The sequence below is a fragment of the Pristiophorus japonicus genome, chromosome 10, assembly GCF_044704955.1.
Source record: "Pristiophorus japonicus isolate sPriJap1 chromosome 10, sPriJap1.hap1, whole genome shotgun sequence".
Lineage (NCBI taxonomy): Eukaryota > Metazoa > Chordata > Chondrichthyes > Pristiophoridae > Pristiophorus > Pristiophorus japonicus.
This window is the reverse complement of record NC_091986.1, coordinates 177,761,372-177,784,066: the sequence shown is the minus strand read 5'-3', so window position 1 is coordinate 177,784,066 and position 22,695 is coordinate 177,761,372. Positions and strand designations below refer to the sequence as shown.

At 41.3% G+C, this 22,695-nt stretch overlaps 1 protein-coding gene across 2 annotated transcripts in view; it reads left to right on the top strand.

The window, feature by feature from the left end:
* Positions 1–22,695, top strand: part of sparta (spartin a) — a 50,968-nt gene that overhangs the window by 19,753 nt on the left and 8,520 nt on the right. Inside the window, exons 3-8 of one of the 2 annotated variants that reach the window (XM_070892349.1) lie at positions 4,450–4,647; positions 5,635–5,676; positions 9,954–10,083; positions 11,491–11,685; positions 19,592–19,750; positions 22,564–22,654. In XM_070892349.1, the coding sequence (XP_070748450.1) occupies positions 4,450–4,647; positions 5,635–5,676; positions 9,954–10,083; positions 11,491–11,685; positions 19,592–19,750; positions 22,564–22,654 (815 nt within the window). The remainder of the gene's footprint in view (positions 1–4,449; positions 4,648–5,634; positions 5,677–9,953; positions 10,084–11,490; positions 11,686–19,591; positions 19,751–22,563; positions 22,655–22,695) is intronic. The other variant, XM_070892350.1, reaches the window with a different exon arrangement.

The window sequence follows — 22,695 nt, the reverse complement described above, 5'->3', positions numbered from 1 at the left end:
CTCCCCTAACCTGTCCAAGTCACCCTGCAGCCTCTTAGCATCATATAAGATAAGGTAGATGCAGAGGGGATATTTCCACTCAAGGGGGAATCTAGATCTAGTTTCAGAATAAGGGATCGCCCATTTAAAACTGATGAGAAATTTTTTCTTCTGAGGTTTGTCAATCTGTGGAATTGGAGGCTGGGCCATTGACTATATTTAAGGCGGAGATAAACAGATTTTTGAGTGATGAGGGTTATGGGGAGTGAGCAGGGAAGTGGAGCTGAGCCCAGGATCAGATTAGCCATGATCTTATTGAATGGTGGAGCAGGCTCAAGGGGCCAAATGGCCTACTCCTGCTCCTATTTCTTATGTTCTTAAATCCAAGTGCAGTAACACTTGGTTTTGGTTGTGCTTCAAATGTACTTGGCACATAACTGGCCTGGTTCTCTGCTGCTGGATCGGCCTTCACCGCTGTTATAATTTAAACTTACTCCAGAAACCTTTGCTATGCCCAATTCAAATAAAGTACAGCCCCGAGGATTAACACTTTATTCCTTATTAACCAAAATGTGACCTTACTGTGCAAACTAATCTGATGGTGTTCTCCAAGTGAACAACTGGTTATTTCTAACCCAATAACACGTGGAACTTTCACCACATATTTTGTTGCCTCAGAAGATAGTTAATATCAGCCACAACACACATTCATAACAGACCCAAATATATGACCATGGATAGTTATTCAAGCTTGGTAGTAACAAGATATTAAATGCAGTCTAAGAGCACAGCAGTCTGCAACCAATTCATGAAAGGTTAAACAGACCAATATATCAGATGAGGTTCTTTTTTCTGGGGGAACTTTTCTGCACAACTTGGGATAAAGCTAATGCTTTTCAGAGAGACGGAATATCATCTGATTTTTAGTAGGCCAACAGAATACATGATTTCTGTAGAGTTGGGATTTGTTTCCACATCCACCATTTGAGACAACTGCACTAAAAGTGAGAAATATTGAAACATATATGCTGAAGAATTATCTTTGATCTAAAAGTATTCTCAGCAGTCTACTTTGATGAGATTTACAGTATGATTACACTATTTAGAGACACAGTAAAGAAAAAAAACACTTTTTTTTTGTTACAATAACCCCAAGTAACATTGCCTGTCCTTTTACCATAGCCAGATTCCTCCATTTGTGATTGGATCATCTTGCAGAGCAAGATAAACCACAAACTGCTTTTCTCCACCCCTTGCCCCTTCTCTCACCCATTCATCCTGACCTCTGTTCAGAATCACCAGTGACACTTTTTGACTACAGTGTGTTATATTACCAAGCATACTTTCCAGAGCCTCCAACACTGGAACACTGCATACTTCTCCACTGCCTCTCCTGTGGTATCCCTCTCTTGTGATTCTGTTCCTGCTGGTCCCAATATGCTCAGTACAGCTCCTGCAATGTCTTCTCCTTGGGTCTGCATGGGTATCTGGTATGCCTCAAGGTTCCTTTCTTGCCCCCTCATATTCCTCATCTCTATGTTGCTTCATGGTGAAATTATTATTTAGAATGAGGTCAGCATCCAGATGTATGCTGAAAATATCCAGCTTTAATTCTCTGCCGCCATCCTCAATTCCATAACTATCATTGTATTGTTTGGCTACCTGTCCGACATTAGATAATGGATTCCTCTATTCAACATTACCAAGATGAACACCTGGCAGAAACTCCATACCTTAGCCCCAGATCATCCTCGTGAACAGCTGCTTGCTCAGGCTAAACCTGAAAGTTTGCAGCGTTGGTGTTGTCTTTGACCCTGAGCTGAGATTTAAAGTCCACATCCAGTCTTTCATGTCTAACATTGCTGGCCACAACCCCTATGTCACCCCAACTGCTGTTTAGAACCTCATCCATGTGTTGTCTTCAAGCTCAATGTTTCCAACACTCCCCTTGCCAGTATCCCAATATACTCTGGTTCATCTACAATAATACTGCCTACACTTAATCTCATTTCCCAGTCACATTGCCCTTCTCCTCACTGCCAGGAGTTTTCTGTCCCTCAGTGTATTGATTTCACAATTCTGTTTCTTGTTTACAAATTCCATCATGGTCTTGTGCTACCCTACCTATGCAATCTCATCCAGTCCTGTGTCCCAGCTTGTACTCTCTTGCTTTTATGTTTTCAGTCATACTATGAATCTCTTTCCTCTTGCCCTCTCTTTCCCTCCATCCAAATCTACCATTAGTAGCAGAGCCTTTCACCACTTTTCCCCTGCAGACTGCAGTTGCTTTCATAAATGCCTTCAAAACCTATCTCTTCGACCTTGTCTTTGGTCACTTTCCTTTGTCCTCCCCTTCTCTTCCCTTGCTCCCCCATCTTTGTGCAGCACTTTGGGACATTTTGCTATCTCAAAGGTGCAATATAAATCCATTTTTTCTTCTGTACAAATGCATCTTACTGAGACATTTTTATACTCTAAGGTGTCAGCCTTGGCTCCATAGTAAGAACATAAGAAATAGGAGCAGGCCACCTTGCCGCTGGAACCTGCTCTGCCATTTAATAAGATCATGACTGATCTGATCATGGACTCGGCTCCACTTCCCTGCCTGCTCCCCATAACCCCTAATTCCCTTATTGCTCAAAAATCTGCCTATCTCTGCCTTAAATATATTCAACGACCCAGCCTCCTCAGCTCTCTGGGGCAGAGAATTCCATAGATTTACAACCCTCGGAGAGAAGAAATTTCTCCTCATCTCAGTTTTAAATGAGCGGCCCCTTTATTCTAAGACTATGTCCCCAATTTTAGTTTCCCCTGTGAGTGGATCCACCTTGTCAAGTCCCCTCATTATCTTATAAGTTTCAATAAGATCACCTCTTATTCTTCTGAACTCCAATGTGTATAGGCTCAACCTATCTTCCAGAAGTCAACCCCCTCATCTCCAGAATCAACCTAGTGAACCTTCTCTGAACAGGCTCCAATGCAAGTATATCCTTTCTTTTAAATACGGAGACCAAAACTGTACGCAGTACTCCAGGTGTGGCCTCACCAATACTCTACAGTTGTAGCAGGACCTCTCTGCTTTTATACTCTATTGCTTTTGCAATAAAGGCCAACATTCCATTTGCCTTCCTGATTACTTGCTGTACCTGCATACTATTTGTGTTTCATGCACAAGGACGCCCCCCCCAGCACTTTGCAATTTTTCTCCATTTAAATTATAATTTGCTTTTCAATTTTTTTCCTGTCAAAGTGGATAACCTCACATTTTTCCACATTATACTCCCATCTGCCAAATTTTTGCCCACTTACTTAGCCTGTCTATATCCCTTTGCAGATTTTGTGCCCTCACAATTTGCTTTCCCACTCATCTTTGTATCATCAACAAACTTGGCTACACTACACTACACTCTGTCCCATCATCCAAGTCATTAATGTAGATTGTAAGTAGTTGACCCTGCAGCACTCCACTAATTACTGTTTGCCAACTGGCATATGACCCATTTATCCTGCCTCTGTTTTCTGTTTGTTAGCCAATCCTCTATCCATGCTAATATATTGCCCCCAATCCTGTAAACTTTTATCTTTTACAGTAACCTTTTATGTGGCACCTTATCGAATGCCTTCTGGAAATCCAAAAACACCACATCCACTGGTTCCCCTTATCTACCCTGCTTGTTACATACTCAAAGAACTCCAGCAAATTTGTCAAACATGATTTCCTTTTCATAAAACCATGCTGACTCTGCTTGATTGAATTATGCTTTTCCAAATGTCCTGCTACTGCTTCCTTAATAATGGACTCCAGCATTTTCCCAACGACAGATGTTAGGCTAACTGGTCTATAATTTCCTGCTTTTTGCCTCTGAGTCAGGAGATTATGATTTCACTTGAGACTTGAGCATTTAATCTAGGCTGACATTGGTACTGATAGAATGTCAGAGGTGCCGTCTTTCAGATGAGACGTTCAACCAGTGCTCCCATCTGCCCCCTCGGGTGGACATAAAAGATCCTATGGCACTATTTGAAGAAGAGCAGGGGAGTTCTACTGGTGTCCTGGCCAACATTTGTCCCTCAACCAATGCCTAAAACAGATGATCTGGTCACTTATTTAATTGCTGTTTGTGGAAGATTGCTGTGCACAAATTGGTTGCCGCGCTTCCTACATTACAACAGCGACTACACTTCAAAAGTACTTAATTGGCTGCAAAGCACTTTGTGTGTCCTTTGGTCGTGAAAGGCAATATATAAATGCAAGTCTTTCTTATTGAAGAGTGGCACCAGATCTCGAGTAGCTGATTTTAATTAATCTGGTGTAATTGGGCCTTTCATATACAGGCTGTAATATAGAGGCAAATTGAGAGAATATTGGAATGCTGTTTATTATGTTGGTCATTCCAGGGTCACAGTTTCAGACAAATATAAAGGTGCAAAGTTACCATTTTAATTTTCTTTAATGTATTTATTGTCTAGGTTTGTGATTGGGTATACCCACTTGTATCTAGCCAGTCTCCTGTGCTGCAGTGCAACAATGGAGTCTACATGTTTCCTGATTTAATGGCACAAAATCCTGACGTCTATGTTGGAGTAGTGCTATCCTCTGAGCTGCCAGCATCAGACAGAGAACACTTTGAAGACTTGTTAAAACAAATGACTTATTTAAAGATCCAGGTAAGTTTGAAGGATTCAAACAATTGGCTAAAAATGCACAAGAAATACAAGGTAAATTTTCAAATACTTGATTGAAGATCCACTGCTATTCAGTTAATTTTTAAACAAGAATGCTAGAGTTTGGGGAATGCTTAAAATTGTCATATGGCTATATACCATAACCAGCTTAGCACAGACATCTGGTTTGGGTGGTGGGGGAGAGGGTGCGTGGAGCGATATATGTGCTGTTATTGCTATGCAAATAAAATGAGTAAAGTGTATCACAAATATAAACTTACCACTGAATTTATTCTCTCTTTATACATATGAAGGACTCCTTAACAATCAGTTGGTTAGGGTAGAGAATAATATAAGACTAGAGAAATCCCAGGTTTAATCTCTAGTTTGTGCTGAGTCGGGATGTTCGTAGTAACAGTTAAATTGGCTCTACACCCTGAGCTAGGGAAGGTACAATTGGCCAAAGTTTCCATTCCTAATTGTTATCCAGTAACCTCTGCAAAAATGCTTGTATGGATATGGACCAGGCTTGGCTATGAATTTCCTCAATTACCTGTTGGCACTTGGTGTCTAGACTGGCACATGAAGAATGGCCATTTGAGTGGGGTATCGGAAGATGCGTCAATGGTCTTCAGAAGGGCAGAGAGAAGTTTGGCCAAAATGGAGGGGAAAATGAAATGGGATTTATAGACCATTCCTTTTGGCTCCAACCTTAGAGTTTGGAAGGGAATGCAGGACAGAGATTTTTTTTTTTTAAAAGGGAGTTTGATAATATAACCTCACAAAAGGAGGGGCCCTAAGTAAATGAGTGTACTGTTCTGAACAAGAACTAGAAAATACTAAATAAAGACACTATTGAGAATTAATTTTGCCCACTGAAGTTTGGATCCTTTATTTAAAAAGGTATTTTTTATTAATTAAAAAAAATTAAGTTTAAATAAGTCATGAACAAATACATAATAAGAGACCAGAATCATGATTTATTTGCAGACTGCAGGCAAATTTGAAGATTTGAGAAGAATTCTTAAAAAGGTATGGAAATATATTATAAAGCTTGAAGTTTTCTACACCCAACATTTTTCCAAGCTCAATGTTTTCATGAGCTGCCCAGATTGTCCATTGCCTCACTTTTCTAGTCTGCTTCAGCTAGTAAATTAATTAGTGATTTATGTGAACAGTGCAAAATAACAGAACTACTAAGTTAGTGTGCAGTCAAAACCACATGGCTTTACAGCTCAGTTTATTCTGCAGCATGGTAGAAATAAACCGAGAAGATTTGAGGGAAAATTTCTTCACCCAGAGTGTGCTGTGGGTCTGGAACTCACTGCCTGAAAGGGTGGTAGAGACAGAAACCCTCACTACATTTTAAAAAGTACTTGGATGTGCACTTGAATTGCAGTAACCTACAGGGCTACGGATCAAGAGCTGGAAAGTGAGATTCGGCTGGATAGCTCTTTGTCGGCCGGCGCGGACACAATGGGCCGAAATGGCCTCTTTCCATGCTGTAATTTTCTGATTCTAAGATAGTTGAACTTTAAAGCCATTATTTACATAATTTCTGCTTTTATCCTTCTGCTAGAAATAGATCCTTTGTTAAAATAAAGTAGTTAAGATTATTGCTTTACAATCTGCAGATCAGATCATAGCACCGGATACATATGCTAAAATGAAATAAAAGTATATTTTGAAGCAAATGATTAGAAAACTGGACAAAATGTGAATGGAAAGTAATTATAGACTACCAAACAGGTAATGGTAAGAATAAGGAATCAAGGTAATGTGTGAGTCCCAAGAGCAGGTTCCTTTTTTTTTTAGTGGGACTTTGCATCAAGAATTAGTGCACCAAGATCACACATGAGCAAATTTTATTAAAATCTTGACTGGACCAGGTCTGTGCTTATTCAGACTTGACTTTTTTTTTTATTCACAGTTTGGCAGTTGCGCTAAACCATGTAAATAATTTTCATTGTGATCGATCAATGCGAGGAAAACAATCCCCTGGATGAATTTCAAAGTCAAGGGAGGTTTCAACATAGGAGGCAGATAATCCAGACAGAGGAAAATAACACTTACATGTGTGCACACAGGTTTTATTTGCATTAATTGGACCCCCCTACCCCAAAAATGGATTGGAGAAATTTCAGTCCACAGTCCTAAATTTCATTCTTTTTATGGGCAAGTTCAAAATGTTGTTTTGCACAATTTATCCAAGCAGTGTAATCAGGAAATTGATTTGCAGGCATGAATGCATATATTTATCGTAATGACTGAGGAGTCCCACCAGAAGACATTCTTCCCATTCAGTTTTGTGCCATCTGTCAAATGTCGTTGGTTGTAGCAGCACCTGAATGAACAGGGTGGATAAAGGGGAACCAGTGGATGTGGTGTATTTGGACTTCCAGAAGGCATTGACAAGGTGCCACATGAAAGATTACTGCACAAGATAAAAGTTCACTGGGTTGGGGGTAATATATTAGCATGGATAGAGGATTGGCTAACGAACAGAAAACAGAGAGTCGGGATAAATGGTTCATTCTCTGGTTGGCAAACAGTAACTAGTGGGGTGCCGCAGGGATCAGTGCTGGGATCCCAACTATTTACAATCTATATAAACGACTTGGAAAAAGGGACTGAGTATAACGTAGCCAAGTTTGCTGACGATACAAAGATGGGAGGAAAAGTAATGTGTGAGGAGGACACAAAACCTGCAAAAGGACATAGGCTAAGTGAGTGGGCAAAAATTTGGCAGATGGAGTATAATGTTGGAAAGTGTGAGGTCATGCACTTTGGCAGAAAAAAATCAAAGAGCAAGTTATTATTTAAATGGAGAAAGATTGCATAGTGCTGCAGTACAGCGGGACCTGGGGGTCCTGGTGCATGAAACACAAGGTTAGTAAGCAGGTACAGCAAGTGATCAGGAAGGCCAATGGAATCTTGGCCTTTATTGCAAAGGGGATGGAGTATAAAAGCAGGGGAAGTCTTGCTACAGTTATACAGAGTATTGGTGAGGCCACATCTGGAATATTGCGTACAGTTTTGATTTCCATATTCATGAAAGGATATGCTTGCTTTGGAGGCAGTTCAGAGAAGGTTCACTAAGTTGATTTCCGGAGATGAGGGGTAGACTTATGAGGGGAGGTTGGGCCTCTACTTATTGGAATTCAGAAGAATGAGAGATAGAAACATAGAAAATAGGTGCAGGAGTAGGCCATTTGGCCCTTCTAGCCTGCACCGCCATTCAATGAGTTCATGGCTGAACATGCAACTTCAGTACCCCCTTAATAGCTGTAACCTTTTCTGTAGTTAGACTCATGGGTTGAGAAATGTGGAGGTCCATAAAGACAGAGTCTTTTGAAATTATTGAAATTATTATGAGGGGGCTTGACAAGGTGGATGCAGAGAGTATGTTTCCACTGATAGGGGAGATTAGAGCTAGGGGGCATAATCTTAGAATAAGAGGCCACCCATTTAAAACTGAGATGAGGAGGAATTTCTTCTGAGGGTTGTAAATCTGTGGAATTCACTGCCTCAGAGCTGTGGAAGCTGGGTCGTTGAATAAATTTAAGACTGAGATAGACAGTTTCTTAACCAATAAGAGAATAAGGGGTTATGGGGAGCGGGCAGGGAAGTGGACCAGAGTCCATGATCGGATCAGCCATGATCGTATTAAATGGCGGAGCAGGCTCGAGGGGCCTGATGGCCTACTCCTGCTTCTATTTCTTATGTTATGTTCTTATTTGGCTGATGAGGACTTCATCAGATTTAGCAGTGTATTGGTTCAACTAGTCTTGAACCTTTGCTTGTAAATAGTAAGAATTCTCCCTTTCAGCTATTCAGGACTCTGTCTTTATGGACCTCCACATTTCTCAACCCATGAGTCTAACTACAGAAAAGGTTACAGCTATTAAGTTGAAATGCTCCCATTTGCTGCATAATTATGTGCGGATTCTAACGGTTCTTTTACAATACTATTTGGTTTTCTGTAGAAGACTATCTTTGCTTCCCAGGCTGCTCTCCCTTCCCATCCTATCCTCCGGGATTAAGTTCCCACACAACACTATTCTGCGTAAGGCAATGGCTAGAAGCAAAGCTGACAAATTTTGATTTGAGATTCACACAAACAATTTTATGCAATTTCAGAAAGACCAGACAATGCAGGGGAGTTATTTTGTTTTAAAAGTAAGATCATCCACTGATGTAGGGAAGTACAGCCTCATCAACATATTTATTATGCAAAGAGAAGTTGTTTTGATCGAAATAAGTGAATCCAGTCATAAGTGTTGCTCATGTTAATCTGCTGTGAATTAAATCCGCTTAAAATTCATATCAAGCTCGTCTCACTAAGTGTTTGCTCGGCCCACCTTTGGAGTGATTGAAAAAAATACTTGGGCAAAAGATAGTAATATTGTTACATTCGTGGGTTATGCTATCGTACAATTAGATGTAGGGCAGTGAGGGCCACTCTCATAAATGCAGACTATTTATGGGAGAAACAACAAGGCAACGGGAGTAGATGGAATCCCCGCTGAGGCACTAAAGTATGGCGGAGAGGCACTATTAGCACGAATGCATTACCTCATCTCTCTCTGCAAGGAGGAGAGCATGCCGGGTGATCTGAGATGCAGTAATCGTGATCATCTTTTAAAAAGGGGGACAAGTCCGACTGCGGCAACTACAGAGTAATCTCCCTGTTATCAGCCACTGGAAAGGTCATCGCTAGAATCCTCCTCAACTGTCTTCTCCCTGTGGCTGAGGAGCTCCTCCTGGAGTCGCAGTGCGGATTTCATCCACTACGGGGTACAACGGACATAATCTTTACGGTGCGACAACTGCAAGAAAAGTGCAGAGAACAGCACCAACCCTTGTACATGGTCTCCTTTGACCTTGCAAAGGCCTTTGACACTATCAACCAAGAGGGACTATGGAGTGTCCTCCTCCATTTCAGCTGCCCCCAAAAGTTTGTTGCCATCCTCCGCCTGCTCCACGACAACATGCTAGCCATGATCCTGACCAATGGATCCATCATATACCCAATCGCGCCAAGCCTCTTCTCGATCTTCCTCGCTGCAATGCTCCACCTCACAATCAATAATAATGGTCAATGACAAAGCGGGAAGATTCCTGAATCTTTCAGATGCGTTAATTCCAGGATGACAGGAATCTTTGATATATCATTCTTTTCAACAGAACTGTACAATCCTGAAAGAAAGCAAAGGAATTGAATGGCAGTTTAAAAAAGTTACTGCTAGCAAGCAGTTTATTTTGTGCTGTGAGACCATTTGTATTTTATTAGATTATTTATTTCTTAGGATCCAGAAGCTTCAGCTGATGAACTTAATTTGAGCCAGACTGTGCAGATTCACCATGAACCACAACCTAGTAATGAAGAGAATGTTCTGCCAGAGTGGAGTGAAAAAGTAGCCCGTGGAATTCTAACGGGTAAGCAGTTAGTGTGCATAAGTGAAAGAACTATATAAGTTTAGAAGACATTCATTTCTCTATCAGGAGCACATATGTATCAGTAGAGCTCCTGTGGCCTTGTATGTGGTCCAGGACCTAGAAGGCGATTTCTAATGTAACAGCAGTTCATCCATCAATGTAGTATAAGCACTGTTATTGAAAGAATTGGGCCTTGGTTATAGATGTAATACTGTTTACCCATCACTTTGCAAAATTTAAAATAAACGTAATGTTATTCTTCAACGCCCAAAACCACTTTAATTGTTTACTTTCTAAAATATTGTTTTTGTTTGCATCGCTGGCAAAGCCAGCATTTATTGCCCTTGAGAAGATGGTGGTGAGCTGTCGAACTGCTACAGTCTGTATGGTGAAGGTACTCCCACAGTGGCTTTGTCATAGCTGTTTGGTACAACTGAGTGGCTTGCTACGCCATTTTAGAGCGCAGCTAAGAGTCAACCACACAGTTGTGTGTCTGGAGTCACATATAGGCCAAACCAGGTAAGGATGGCAGATTTCTTTCCCAAAAAACCATTAGTGAACCAGATGGGTTTTTACGGCAATCCGATAGTTTCATGGTTACCATTGCTGATGCTAGCCTTTATTCCAGATTTATTTAATTAACTGAATTTAAATTCCCCATCTGTCATGGTAGGATTTGAACTCTGAGTCATTAGTCCAGGCCTCTGGATTACTAGTCCCGTAACATAACTGCTATGCTACCAGGGTGAAAAATGTAGTTCCGATAATGTATCTGTTCTCTCGTAAGCAGAATTTGTTAACGTCATCTTTAACTGTCTGGTTCTTTTCTATCTTGTTATAATGTGGATTAAAATGTACATTCTGGGTATTGCAATTCCACAAGTGGTGAAAACCAGCTCCCACAATGCATTGCTCTCATACAATTTGTCCACAGCTGCTGGAAATTCCCAACATCCAAGGCCAAGGTAAAATTTTCAAATCAAGCCCAAGACCGAAGGGCAGGTCCATGTGGGAGAAATATCTTAGATATTTATAACATTAAATTAGCAGTTTTATTGTTTTTAAAAAAAAAAAATCTCTGCGATGTTATAAATATTTTAGCTATATGTTTGAGTGAAGAATGAAAATAGTGCAAAATAAATGAGTTTTGGCAATTTTGATTTATCACGGTATCTGAAGATCCACCTAAGCACTCGATAACATCTTTCAGATGAAGCTGCAAACATTGTTCTGTACATTAAGAGTGCATTTACTAATTTGTTTGTCGAATTGTCATGAAAAATGTTGCCTTACCCACTTCCTGTAAGCATCACAATTACTTCTGTCACACTAAGAGTATTCTGACTCATGAGCAATGCCATGGGTAATCTAGTTGTTTATAAAACTACTTTAAATTAATTTATTCAGGGGCCTCTTGGCTGAGCTGGGGTTTGGCTAAAGGAGCTGCATTCACTGGTAAAGCAATCCAGAAGGGTGCATCTAAACTGAGAGACCATATTCAGCCTGAAGATAAGCCTGCAACAATCAGCCCAACAGTGCAAAAGGGACTCAGTGCTGCAAGACTAGCAACTGGAGGGGCTGTAAAAGTCAGCCAGTTCTTGGGTAAGCTAACAACCTATATCCTTGATAACATTTACTTCTGGAAGGGATTTTTTCTGAAACTGAACCTGTTGAGCAGTAGATGTTGGCATTTGAGATGTTTTTTAAATCACTTTAAAGTCTTTGTACATGCTCTTAGTTGACTTGCAATGTAAGTTTAGCTTCCTGGTAATTTTACTGAAATTATTAAACAAATAATAAAAGGTGACAAAAATGGCACTGCAAATGCTTTTTTTTTTCTTCTAGACAACTGCCTTGTTCGTGTAACTAAGTTTAGTCATTTTCTTGGTACTTTAAACTTACACTAGATTAATTGCCTCATGCCAGTATAAGAGTTGGATTAAAAAATATTTGTCGTGGCTGATAGTAATGTCTGTTGAGGACTAGATGGCACATGGAATAAAAACTGTTACTGTAGGAGTTGGAATTTGAGAAAATGTGGACAGAAGAGCATTAGTGTAGGAGTTCAGGAAGAAAATAACATAAGAAATAGGAGCAGGAGTAGGCCATTTGGCCCCTCGAGCCTGCTCCGCCTTTTAATAAGGTTATGGCTGATCTGATCATGGACTCGGCTCCATTTCCTGCGCGCTTCCCATGACCCTTTATTCCCTTATCGCTCAAAAATCTGTCTGTCTCTGCCTTAAATATATTCAATGACCCTGCCTCCACAGCTCTCTGGGGCAGAGAAAACCAAATTAGAAGTAGCTTTTGAGGAAGCCTTTGAAGGTGGAGTGATGGGAAGAGCAGTACGAAGTACAATTTGAGCATCTGCCACTGGTGACTCAAAGTGCTTCACAGCCAATGTATTTTTGAAGTGAGTTACTGTTACGTAGGCAAATGCAGCTGCCACTTTGCGCATATACAAGTACAAGAAATGATTTTTTTTTTTGGTGGTGGTGAATAAGGGAAGAATGTAGGTCAGGAAATTGGGAGAACTACCTTGCTCTTCAAAGTGCATGAAATTTTCTATGTGCCCCTAAAAAAAATAATACAACCTCCCTTAATCACCTTGGTAATTCAGCCATCTCATTCATGAGGAAGAGGCGGCTGTGAGTTATCAGGAGAGGTGTTCTAAAATGCAAGAGGGTAATCTTTTCTATTCTGCAACCACTTCAAAAATAGTGAGTTTATGCACATTGTCAGGGTAATACTAAAGAGGTCCTACATTGCAGATGGTTTTGTATATTTTTAAATATTGTTGTAGACACTTCCTCCTTTGCTCATTTTGCACATGCAAGTAGGAATTGCTCCTTTTGGGGAAAGTCATCAGCTAGGCACAGTAATTCTGCTGAAAGGTGTGGATATTGTCTGGGGACAAGACTGCGCTTACCTGTAATATCCCTACAATCGAATAGCCACCTGACACTATCTAATTTTACATTTGAAGAATAGTCACTTAGATGAGGTACTTGTGGGTTTCTGGTGCCTATGGAACCCCCTTCACCTTGACTCCTCACTAAGATCTTCTGGGGTTCACAATCTGTCTTGCATCACCCAATTTGGATTGAATTTGGGTTTACCCTACTGATCCTAATTAGGATATCCACCAGCTACTAATTGAATTAACCCTTTACCAAATCATCAAAGACCCATTGACTACAAAAATCACAATCACCATTTAAATTTAAACATTGAGTATACAAACACGTGATGGATATAGTTATAAACAGTGTTATCCAGCAATTTGAGTAACAAATGATTAATAGACAGTTACTTAACAATGAATAACTGAGGTTGTAGTAATACGGTATAATCAGCATCATCATCATCAGTCAGTCCCTTGAAATCGAGGAAGACTTTCTTCCACTCTTGGCATGAGGTCATGGGTGGCTGTACAGTCCAATATGAGAACCACAGTCTCTGTCATAGGTGGGACAGACAGTGGTTGAGGGAAAGGGTGGGCGGGGAATCTGGTTTGCCGCACGTTCCTTCCGCTGCCTGCGCTTGATTTCTGCATGCTTTCGGCGACAGGACTCGAGGAGCACGGTGCCCTCCCAGATGCACTTCCTCCACTTGGGGCGGTCTTTGACCAGGGACTCCCAGGTGTCGTTGGGGATGCCGCACTTTATCAGGGAGGCTTTGAGGGTGTCCTTATAACGTTTCCGCTGCCCACCTTTGGCTTGTTTGCCGTGAAAGAGTTCCGAGTAGAGCGCTTGCTTTGGGAGTCTCGTGTCAGCCAATTAACATCAATTAGAGGTATTTAAAAATAATTTTACTATGTACTTGACATTTTTCCAAGTTTTTAAGCCCTTCGCTCGGGCTTCACGTCTGTTAAGTGTGTCAAGTTCACAATGACTCTCCTTTGCTTTGACTAGTTGACAGCAGTAGAGGTGGTATGAAAGCCACCATTACATAGCTGTTCACTTTCCAATCTGAGGCTGAAGCCTTCAGGATTTGGAAGACACTTTTGAGCTGTATGCAGTTTGGAAATGTCCGCAATGAACTCTCTCTCCACTGTCACCTCCTTGGAGCAACCTCTCTCACCATTGACGGACCGCTTCTGTCATCTCAACTTCAGCTGCCATCTATTCCAGCAGCATCGGTGCCCTTGAAAAAATCTCACCTTGGTCCTCGGAATCCCACCACGATTAGCCCCAACATCAGCATCACCACCAACAACACCAAACTTCTCTGCAATCACTTGATGCTGCACAGGATACAGGGCATCAGGACTCGACCACATTGCTGCCAGGGATGGCCTCACCATTTACTTCACTTGACGCTGTAAACCCTGGCTGCCACATGAAGTGCCAGCACCATAAGGCATCCCTGCAATGACCAAAACATTCCTTTCTCATACATCACCATTGTGAGTGGTACCCTTATGTCTCACCATTCACTACAACTCACTAAGCCATTTCCAAAGATTCTCACACATCTGTCCAAGAACGCAAAGTGTTCAAAATAAAGATTTCAATGTTTGACAACACATTAGCAGAAACTTCGCATGAATATTGGCTAAAAGACCCAACTGCCTACACTTGTGTGTTTAGTTGGTATGATTGGACAAGGATGAGGGCAAGTGTGAGATGTGGCTAGTGAAATGGGGAAGTGATGATGTAGATAGAGCGAGGGGTGGGTGGAGATGCAAGGTAAGTTGGTGAGAGTAAGGATGTGCAGAAATAGGGTAGGGAAGGCAGAGTGAGGGGGATGTGATGAGTAGCACAGCAGGATGAGGTTGAGCGTGGCTTTGCAGTAACGTTTTGTGATCTACTGAGATTGAAAGGTTTGCACCACTGCAGCCAGCTCCTCTTGACGACATCCCTGCTCGTGCCCTCCTGTGCAATGTTCAACCATGCTGTGTTGGTGTCCTGGGGAGGTTTCTTCCGTCCATTGGAAGGGAAGACCACCTCCCTGTGTGCTGTGACACTCCATGAGCATCTGGAGGCAGTCCTGGGAGAGCTTGGATGCAGCCATGCACCTTTTGTGCTGTGCTTGTCAGTGATTGGCAGGTGCTGCAAACAATGTGGCCATGGTCCCTTTAAGGAAACTGACTGATGATGCGTCACTTTGCTTCAGTTGGCTGGAAATCTCGCAGGGCGGGCTCAACAAGCCCCATCAACAGAAGATTTTTTCACAGTGCGGGCTGAAGCCAGGAGCAGCTTCGCCAGTCGCCCCGGTCTCGCCATGGTTGCCGAGATCACCACTTTTATTTCCCTTCCTTTTGCTGGAAGCAGTTTATTACGAGGATTCTGTGCACCAAATGTATTTGGTGTTCTGTCTGCTATATAGTAGTATAGATTGTACTGCATCATTCTCTTAACCCTGTAGTCTTGGTTTTGAATGCCTGTGGTAGCATCTTGGCTGATGAATATTTTATCTTTCATGCATCAGCTTACTGAAATGTATATTGGATGGATTGGTTCCAGTTAACATCTGTTCAGTTTCTAGTTAATGGCTGATCCTTATCAACTATGACCGCGCACGTTTTTAAATACTCAGTTACAAAATTCGACACCTACCTAGGCGTAAATTGAAATAAAAACAGGAAATGCTGGAAATACTTGGAAGTTAGGCAGCATATATGGAGAGAGAAACTGTATTGTTCTCCACAGATGCTGCCTGATTGGCTGAGTATTTCCAGCACTGTTTCTATTTCAAATTTGCTTCGCACCGATTGCGATTACAGTGTTGACTAGTATACGCTTGTTCAGTGTTCTACAGCTTTCAGAAAGATAACGTCTGCTGAAACTCAGCAAAAGGGTCTATTGTGATCTTGTTCACGAGAAGGGTATTCTGCTTCCAACGCCCAAAGTAAATTCTTTCAAACATAGATACCGTGAAGCAATTTGCCAGTATCTAGTTGGAAATTGAGGTCGGAGGCTTGCCGCCGGCGCTGGCGTACACCTCCGAACTGGGGGGGGGGGGGGAAATATGAATTTTCCTGGTGTCTCCAGAGCTTCAGACTCTTCCAGTCCTGAGCCTGCGTAAAGGCTGATGGATCCCAGGGGTGTATGCGGTTCACAAGCGTCCCTGGGATCACGTGGGCCAGTCCAATCAATCAAAAAGGGGGATTCCTATGATGCTTATGGGGATTCCATTTGTGTACAGAATCCCCATAAGCATAATAGAAATCCCCCAAATACATAAAAATTTCACACCATTTAAAAAAAAAAAAATGATCACCTGTTTAAAATTAATTAAAAGACCCTTTCAGCATTTAAAATAAAAATTTAATTTTTAAGAAAATAATTTAAACTTCTTAAAACGGACCAAAATTTACCTAAACTAATTTTAAATGTATGACTAAATCATAAAAATATTTTAATTTTAATTTTAACCCTTGCGCTGGTAAGAGAAGGCTTTATGCCTGCTTTTACCAGGCATGGGGGTTTTGTGGGCATTCGCTGGCCAGTAGTTAGTGATTTTGTAGCGCATGTGGTGGATCTGTCCAAGCGGAACTTGATAGATCGCAAGTTTCGGGTTTTCACACATGCGCAGCACATGCTGGTATGCTTTCAGAAGCACCATAAAATTCCGGCCCATTACTTCTGGTAGAGAGCACCAATGATCCACACTGACTCAATATTATGTCAAAGATTGAATGGGCTGCTGAGGCTTTCATGGCCTTCTCCACCTTTAATTAAAAAGCTGCTCAACCTTGGGGTTCTAGTGTTGCCTTTCATTGGAACTGACTGTGTTTACAATGCTGAGGTCTTTTACCAACACACACTTAATAGCATTGCCTAATATTTCCAGTTTGTCACTGATGCAGGTAACGGAGAGGATTGATGAGGGTAATGCAGTTGACGTAATGTACATGGATTTCAAAAAGATGTTTGACAAAGTGCCATATAATAAGCTTGCCAGCAAAATTGAATCCCATGGAATAATAGGGACAGTGGTAGCCTGGATACGAAATTGGCTAAGTGACAGGAAACCATAGTGGTGAACGGTTGTTTTTCGGACCGGAGGAAGGTAAGCAGTGGTGTTCCTCAGGGATCGGTTTTAGGACCACTGCTTTTCTTGGTATATTAATGACTTGGACATGGGTGTACAGCGCGCAATTTCAAAATTTGCAGATGACACAAAACTTGGAACTATAGTGAACAATGAGGAGGAGAGTAATAGACTTCAGGAAGACGTTGACAGGTTGGTGAAATGGGCGGATATGTGGCAGCTGAAATTTACCGCAGAAAAATGTGAGGTGATGCATTTTGGTAGAAAGAATGAGGAGAGAACATATAAACTAAATGGTACAATCCTAAAGGGGGTGCACGAATAGAGAGTCCTAGGGGTATGTATGCATAAATCATTGAAGGTGGCAGGGCAAGTTGAGAAAGCAGTTTAAAAAGGCTTACGGTATGATGAACCTGTATAAAACACTGGTTTGGCCCCAACTGGAGTACTGTGTCTAATTCTGGGCATCACACTTGAAGAATCTGAAGGCCATAGAGAGGGTGCAGAAAAGATTTAAGAGAATGATTCTAGGAATGAGGGACTTCAGTTACGTTGATAGACTGGAGAAGCTGGGGTTGTTCTCCATGGAGCAGAGGAGATTTGATGGGTATTCAAAATCATGAGGGGTCTGGACAGAGTAGATAGAGGGAAACTGTTCCCATTGGCAGGAGGGTCAAGAACCAGAGGATACAGATTTAAGGTGATTGGCAAAAGAACCAAAGGCGACTTGAGAAAATCTTTTACGCAGCGAGTGATTAAGATCTGGAATGCACTGCCTGAAATTATGGTAGAGGCAGACTCAATTTTATCTTTCAGAAAGGAGTTGGATAAGTATTTGAAGGAAAAAATTGCAGGGCTACAGGGAAAGGGCAGGGGAGTGGGACTAGCTGAGAGTCAGCATGGACTTGACTGGCTGAATGGCCGCCTTCCATGCTGTAACTATTGAGATCTGTAATGCATTCCAATCCATAGATGTTAATGCACCACAGTGGGGAAACTGGCTTGGCTGACATACTGGCTTTGCAGACAAACTGGACCAATGACAATCGCAAAGAGTAACATGTTGCCCAGTGAACCTATGAATATTCTTTCAATGCAGCCTCTTATCATAGTCACTCCTCTATGCACAAGATGGTGGAAATCCAAGCCGGAATGTACTGTAGTTTAATTTAATAAAAATTTCTTACTGCTGAAATTCTTTACAAGGACTATGCAACTAATATTCCCTCTTTTTGTTGTACGTGGTCCCTTTGACTGACTATGTGTTCCATTCAAATTTTCGTACATGCACTTCCATGTAAAAGCCAGTGAGTAGCCTGCACGGGACCTCCAGACCGCTGTTCGACCCGGCAGCTTAGTGGGAATATTGGCACCAATTGTATCTGTATGCAAGCAGGGTGCACCGAATTATGCTAACTGATTGCAAGGCTGCGGGACGGGTGTGACGTGAAAGTGGTGATGACAATATGTAATGATTACAATTTATGTTGGCTTCCAAGCCCCTGGTTTGTTGTAAACTAGAACAACGTGACAAAAGGGAGTAAATAAATACGTAGGGAGTGTGCCAACTGTAGTAATGCTGTAGATGGCAAGAAGAACCAAAGCAAAAATGCATGTTATAATACAGCTAACATAGAAACATAGAAAATAGGTGCAGGAGTAGGCCATTCGGCCCTTTGAGCCTGCACCGCCATTCAATGAGTTCATGGCTGAACATGCAACTTCAGTACCCCATTCCTGCTTTCTTGCCATACCCCTTGATCCCCCTAGTAGTAAGGACTACATCTAACTCCTTTTTGAATATATTTAGTGAATTGGGCCTCAACAACTTTCTGTGGTAGATAATTCCACAGGTTCACCATTCTCTGGGTGAAGAAGTTTCTCCTCATCTCGGTCCTAAATGGCTTACCCCTTATCCTTAGACTGTGACCCCTGGTTCTGGACTTCCCCAACATTGGGAACATTCTTCCTGCATCTAACCTGTCTAAACCCTTCAGAATTTTAAACATTTCTATGAGGTCCCCTCTCATTCTTCTGAATTCCAGTGAATACAAGCCCAGTTGATCCAGTCTTTCTTGATATGTCAGTCCCGCCATCCCGGGAATCAGTCTGGTGAACCTTCGCTGCACTCCCTCAATAGCAAGATTGTCCTTCCTCAAGTTAGGAGACCAGAACTGTACACAATACTTCAGGTGTGGCCTCACCAAGGCCCTGTACAACTGTAGTAACACCTCCCTGCCCCTGTTCTCAAATCCCCCTGGAGAATCATTCCATTGTACCAATGCCAAAAGAGCAATATAATGGATAGGGAAAGAAGAGAAGAGTGCAGCTTCCACTTGGGTTTAGTCTTGATCTTTGATCATGAAAAAATGTATGTTCATACCCTAATTTTTTTAAATCAATGTATTTTATCTTTATGTAACTTGGAGTGAAGCCTCTTAATGTAAGTTGAGTAGTTGCATTTGTCTGAACCATAAAGTTAACTTTAAAATGTATTTTTAATTCTCAGTTGATGGACTTTGTGCTGTTGCTAGTACTGTTGGAAAAGAGCTTGCTCCACATGTAAAGAAACATGGAAGTAAATTGATTCCTGAATCTATAAAGAAAGATAATAATTCCAAAGCCAATCTAGATGGTGCCCTGGTGGTGGCAGCAAGTGGAGTTCAAGGTACATGTTCATCTATTTTGTTTTTCTATCAACTTCTCTAAGTTCTAAATGTGCCATTTAATGTCTCACTAAATTCATAATTTTTTTTGTTAAACTTACGGAAATCATCAGATAAATAAAAATAGTCATGAATGGTGGTGGACAATTAAACAACAAACGGGAGGACGAGACTCCATGAAGATCCCCATCCTGAATGATGCCGGAGCTCAGTATACGAGTGCAAAAGACAAGGCTGAAGCATTTGTAACCATCTTCAGCCAGAAGTGCCGAGTGAACGAACCGTATTGGCCACCCCGAGGACCCCACCATCACAGAAGCCAGTTTCAGCCAATTCAATTCACACCACGTGATATCAAGAAATGGCTGAGCTCACTGGATACTGCAAAGGCTCTGGGCCCAAACAATATCCCAGCTGTCATGCTGAAGACTTGCGGTCTAGAACCGGCGTGCTAATCAAGCTGTTCCAGTACAGCTACAACATTGGCATCTACATGACGAGAATTTTTATGAACACTGGGATTGGTAGCATAGTGTTTATGAAACTACCGGATTATTGTTAAAAACCCATCTGCTTCACTAATGTCCTTTTAGTGAAGGAAATCTGCCATCCTTGCCCGTTCTGGCCTGTTACTCCAGACCCACAGCAATGTGGTTGACTTTTAACTGCCCTCTGAAATGGCCTAGCAAGCCTAAAAGGTGACATTTAGAGATGGGTAATAAAAGTTAACCTTGCCTACATCATGTGAATAAACAAACAAAAAGACAAAGACCATTAGATCCATCAAGGCTTCCCCTTTCATTGATCAACCAGACATTGCCTTCTCACAGTACCCCCTTCCCCTCCAGAAAAGACAACAAATTGTCTAAATTTCTAAATTGACTTGATTTCAATGATCTTCCCTGGTCTACAGTTCTGTTATCGTCTACATGAAAATGCTTAATTATTACTCCCAACTTTTTAATGTTCAAGTTCTGTCCCTGTGATTTGAATAATTTATCTTGACAGGATAGAATTGAAAGATTATCAGTCACTTAGATCACCTTGCAATCTCCAAAGACAAGCTGAAACTCCTTAACTTGACGTGATGCCTAGACGCTTTTTTTTGCCTGTGTACTCTCGAGTAGTAAACTTTTCTCTCATTTGGTGACCAGAACTGCAGACATTTTTCCAGATGAGGTCTCTTAAATACTTGAGCAGGATCAATAATGAGGAACAATGCAACCAGATTCAGAAGGATTTAGATCTGTTGGATAACCAGGCCAGTAGGTGGCAATGCAATTCAATGTGAATAAATTAAATGTAATTTGTATGGCAGCAGAAACCTCCCAAAAGAAAGGAACATGTGTTAAATGGAATAGAAATACCACGTGATGGGAACATAGGAACAGGAGTAGGCCATTTAGTCCCTTAAGCCTGTTCCACTATTCAGTGAGATCATGGCTGATCTGTATCCTAACTCCATTTACCCACCTTGGCTCAATATCCCTTAATACTCTTGGCCATTAAAAATCTTTAGATCTCAGATTTAAAATTATTAATTGAGCTAAAATCTATTGCTTTTTTGTGTGAGAGACTGCCTCACTTCTAGCACCCTTTGTGTGAAGAAGTGTTTCCTAACTTCGCTCCTGAATGGCCAGGTTCTGATTTTAATGTTATGTCCCCTTGTCCTAGATGTTTAGAAAAGTCAGGAATTATAAACGCATTTGATTTATCCTTTATACCTTTTCTATTGTGACCAAGTAAGTTATTTGTCTTTTTAATTACAGCTAAGTGCTGTGCTAAAAGCTTTATATTGGTCCACCACAATCTCTAGCTCTCTTTCCTGTTCCAATTAATATAGGCTCACATGGTTCGTGTTCTCTACTTATTTTATACTTGCCTGCGTACAATTTTAATTCCTGCCTGCTTCCCCACTAACCAAAAGATTAAATTAATTCTGAATTTGGTTGTACTTCTCCATCCTTGGTCCCTTCCTATTCATCTGTGTACTGCAATCTTTATGGTTGTCTGGAACCACAGGGTCAGGTTCTGTATCAATGCTGATGACATAACCTTTACCTTTCCACCTCCCCTCTTGATTCCATAGCTATTGTTTAACTAATGAATATTTAAGTCTTGAATGAATCAATATTTCTTCCTGTTTAATGGAGGCAAAACTGAAGCCATTCTTTTCATCTCCCATCAGCTCTCCCTATATCCATCACAGGCAGTAGGCAATGTTGTGAAACCTTGCTATGCTGCTTGATCTTAAGCTAAGTTTCCTGTCCAATATTTGTTTAATCGCCAAGACCACCTTCCTCCATCTTTGCAAAATTGACCACCTTTGTCTGTATCATTCATTAATTGCCACCAAGATTGTAATCCTTGTATATTATTACCTTGAGGCTCTATTTCTGTAATGTTTTGCTAACCGGCAACCCACCTTAACCTCTACAAACTGCAACTTGGCCAGAATGCTGCTTAAAGATTTCTTGCTCATTGAAAGCCCTGCATTACCAAGGTCCTCGCCAGGCTCCACTGACTCCTATGACCCTGTGAATCAACTTCAAGATGCTTGTCCTCTCCTTCAAGCATCTGTGACATCTTGCCCCATCCTACATTAGTGACCTCCATCAACCCAAAGTCCACATTTGCACCTTCCTCTGACATTGGTCTATTCCTCATTTCCTATTCTTTTTTACTTCTCCATTGTAGCTATATTATCAGTGTCAAACAAAGCTAACAGCAAGTTGAGGACCAGACCAAATCATTGTGATCTCATAGGTGAATGAATAATCAACATAAGTTATAACCGGTTGGTTTTAATTGACAGGATTTGCTACTGTCTGGAATGGTTTAGAGTGTGCAGCAAAGTGCATAGCCAAGAGTGTTGCAGCAGAGACTGTCCACACTATGAAATATAAGTAAGTAGATTTTTATTTAAATCAGAATTCATTAGAAATTC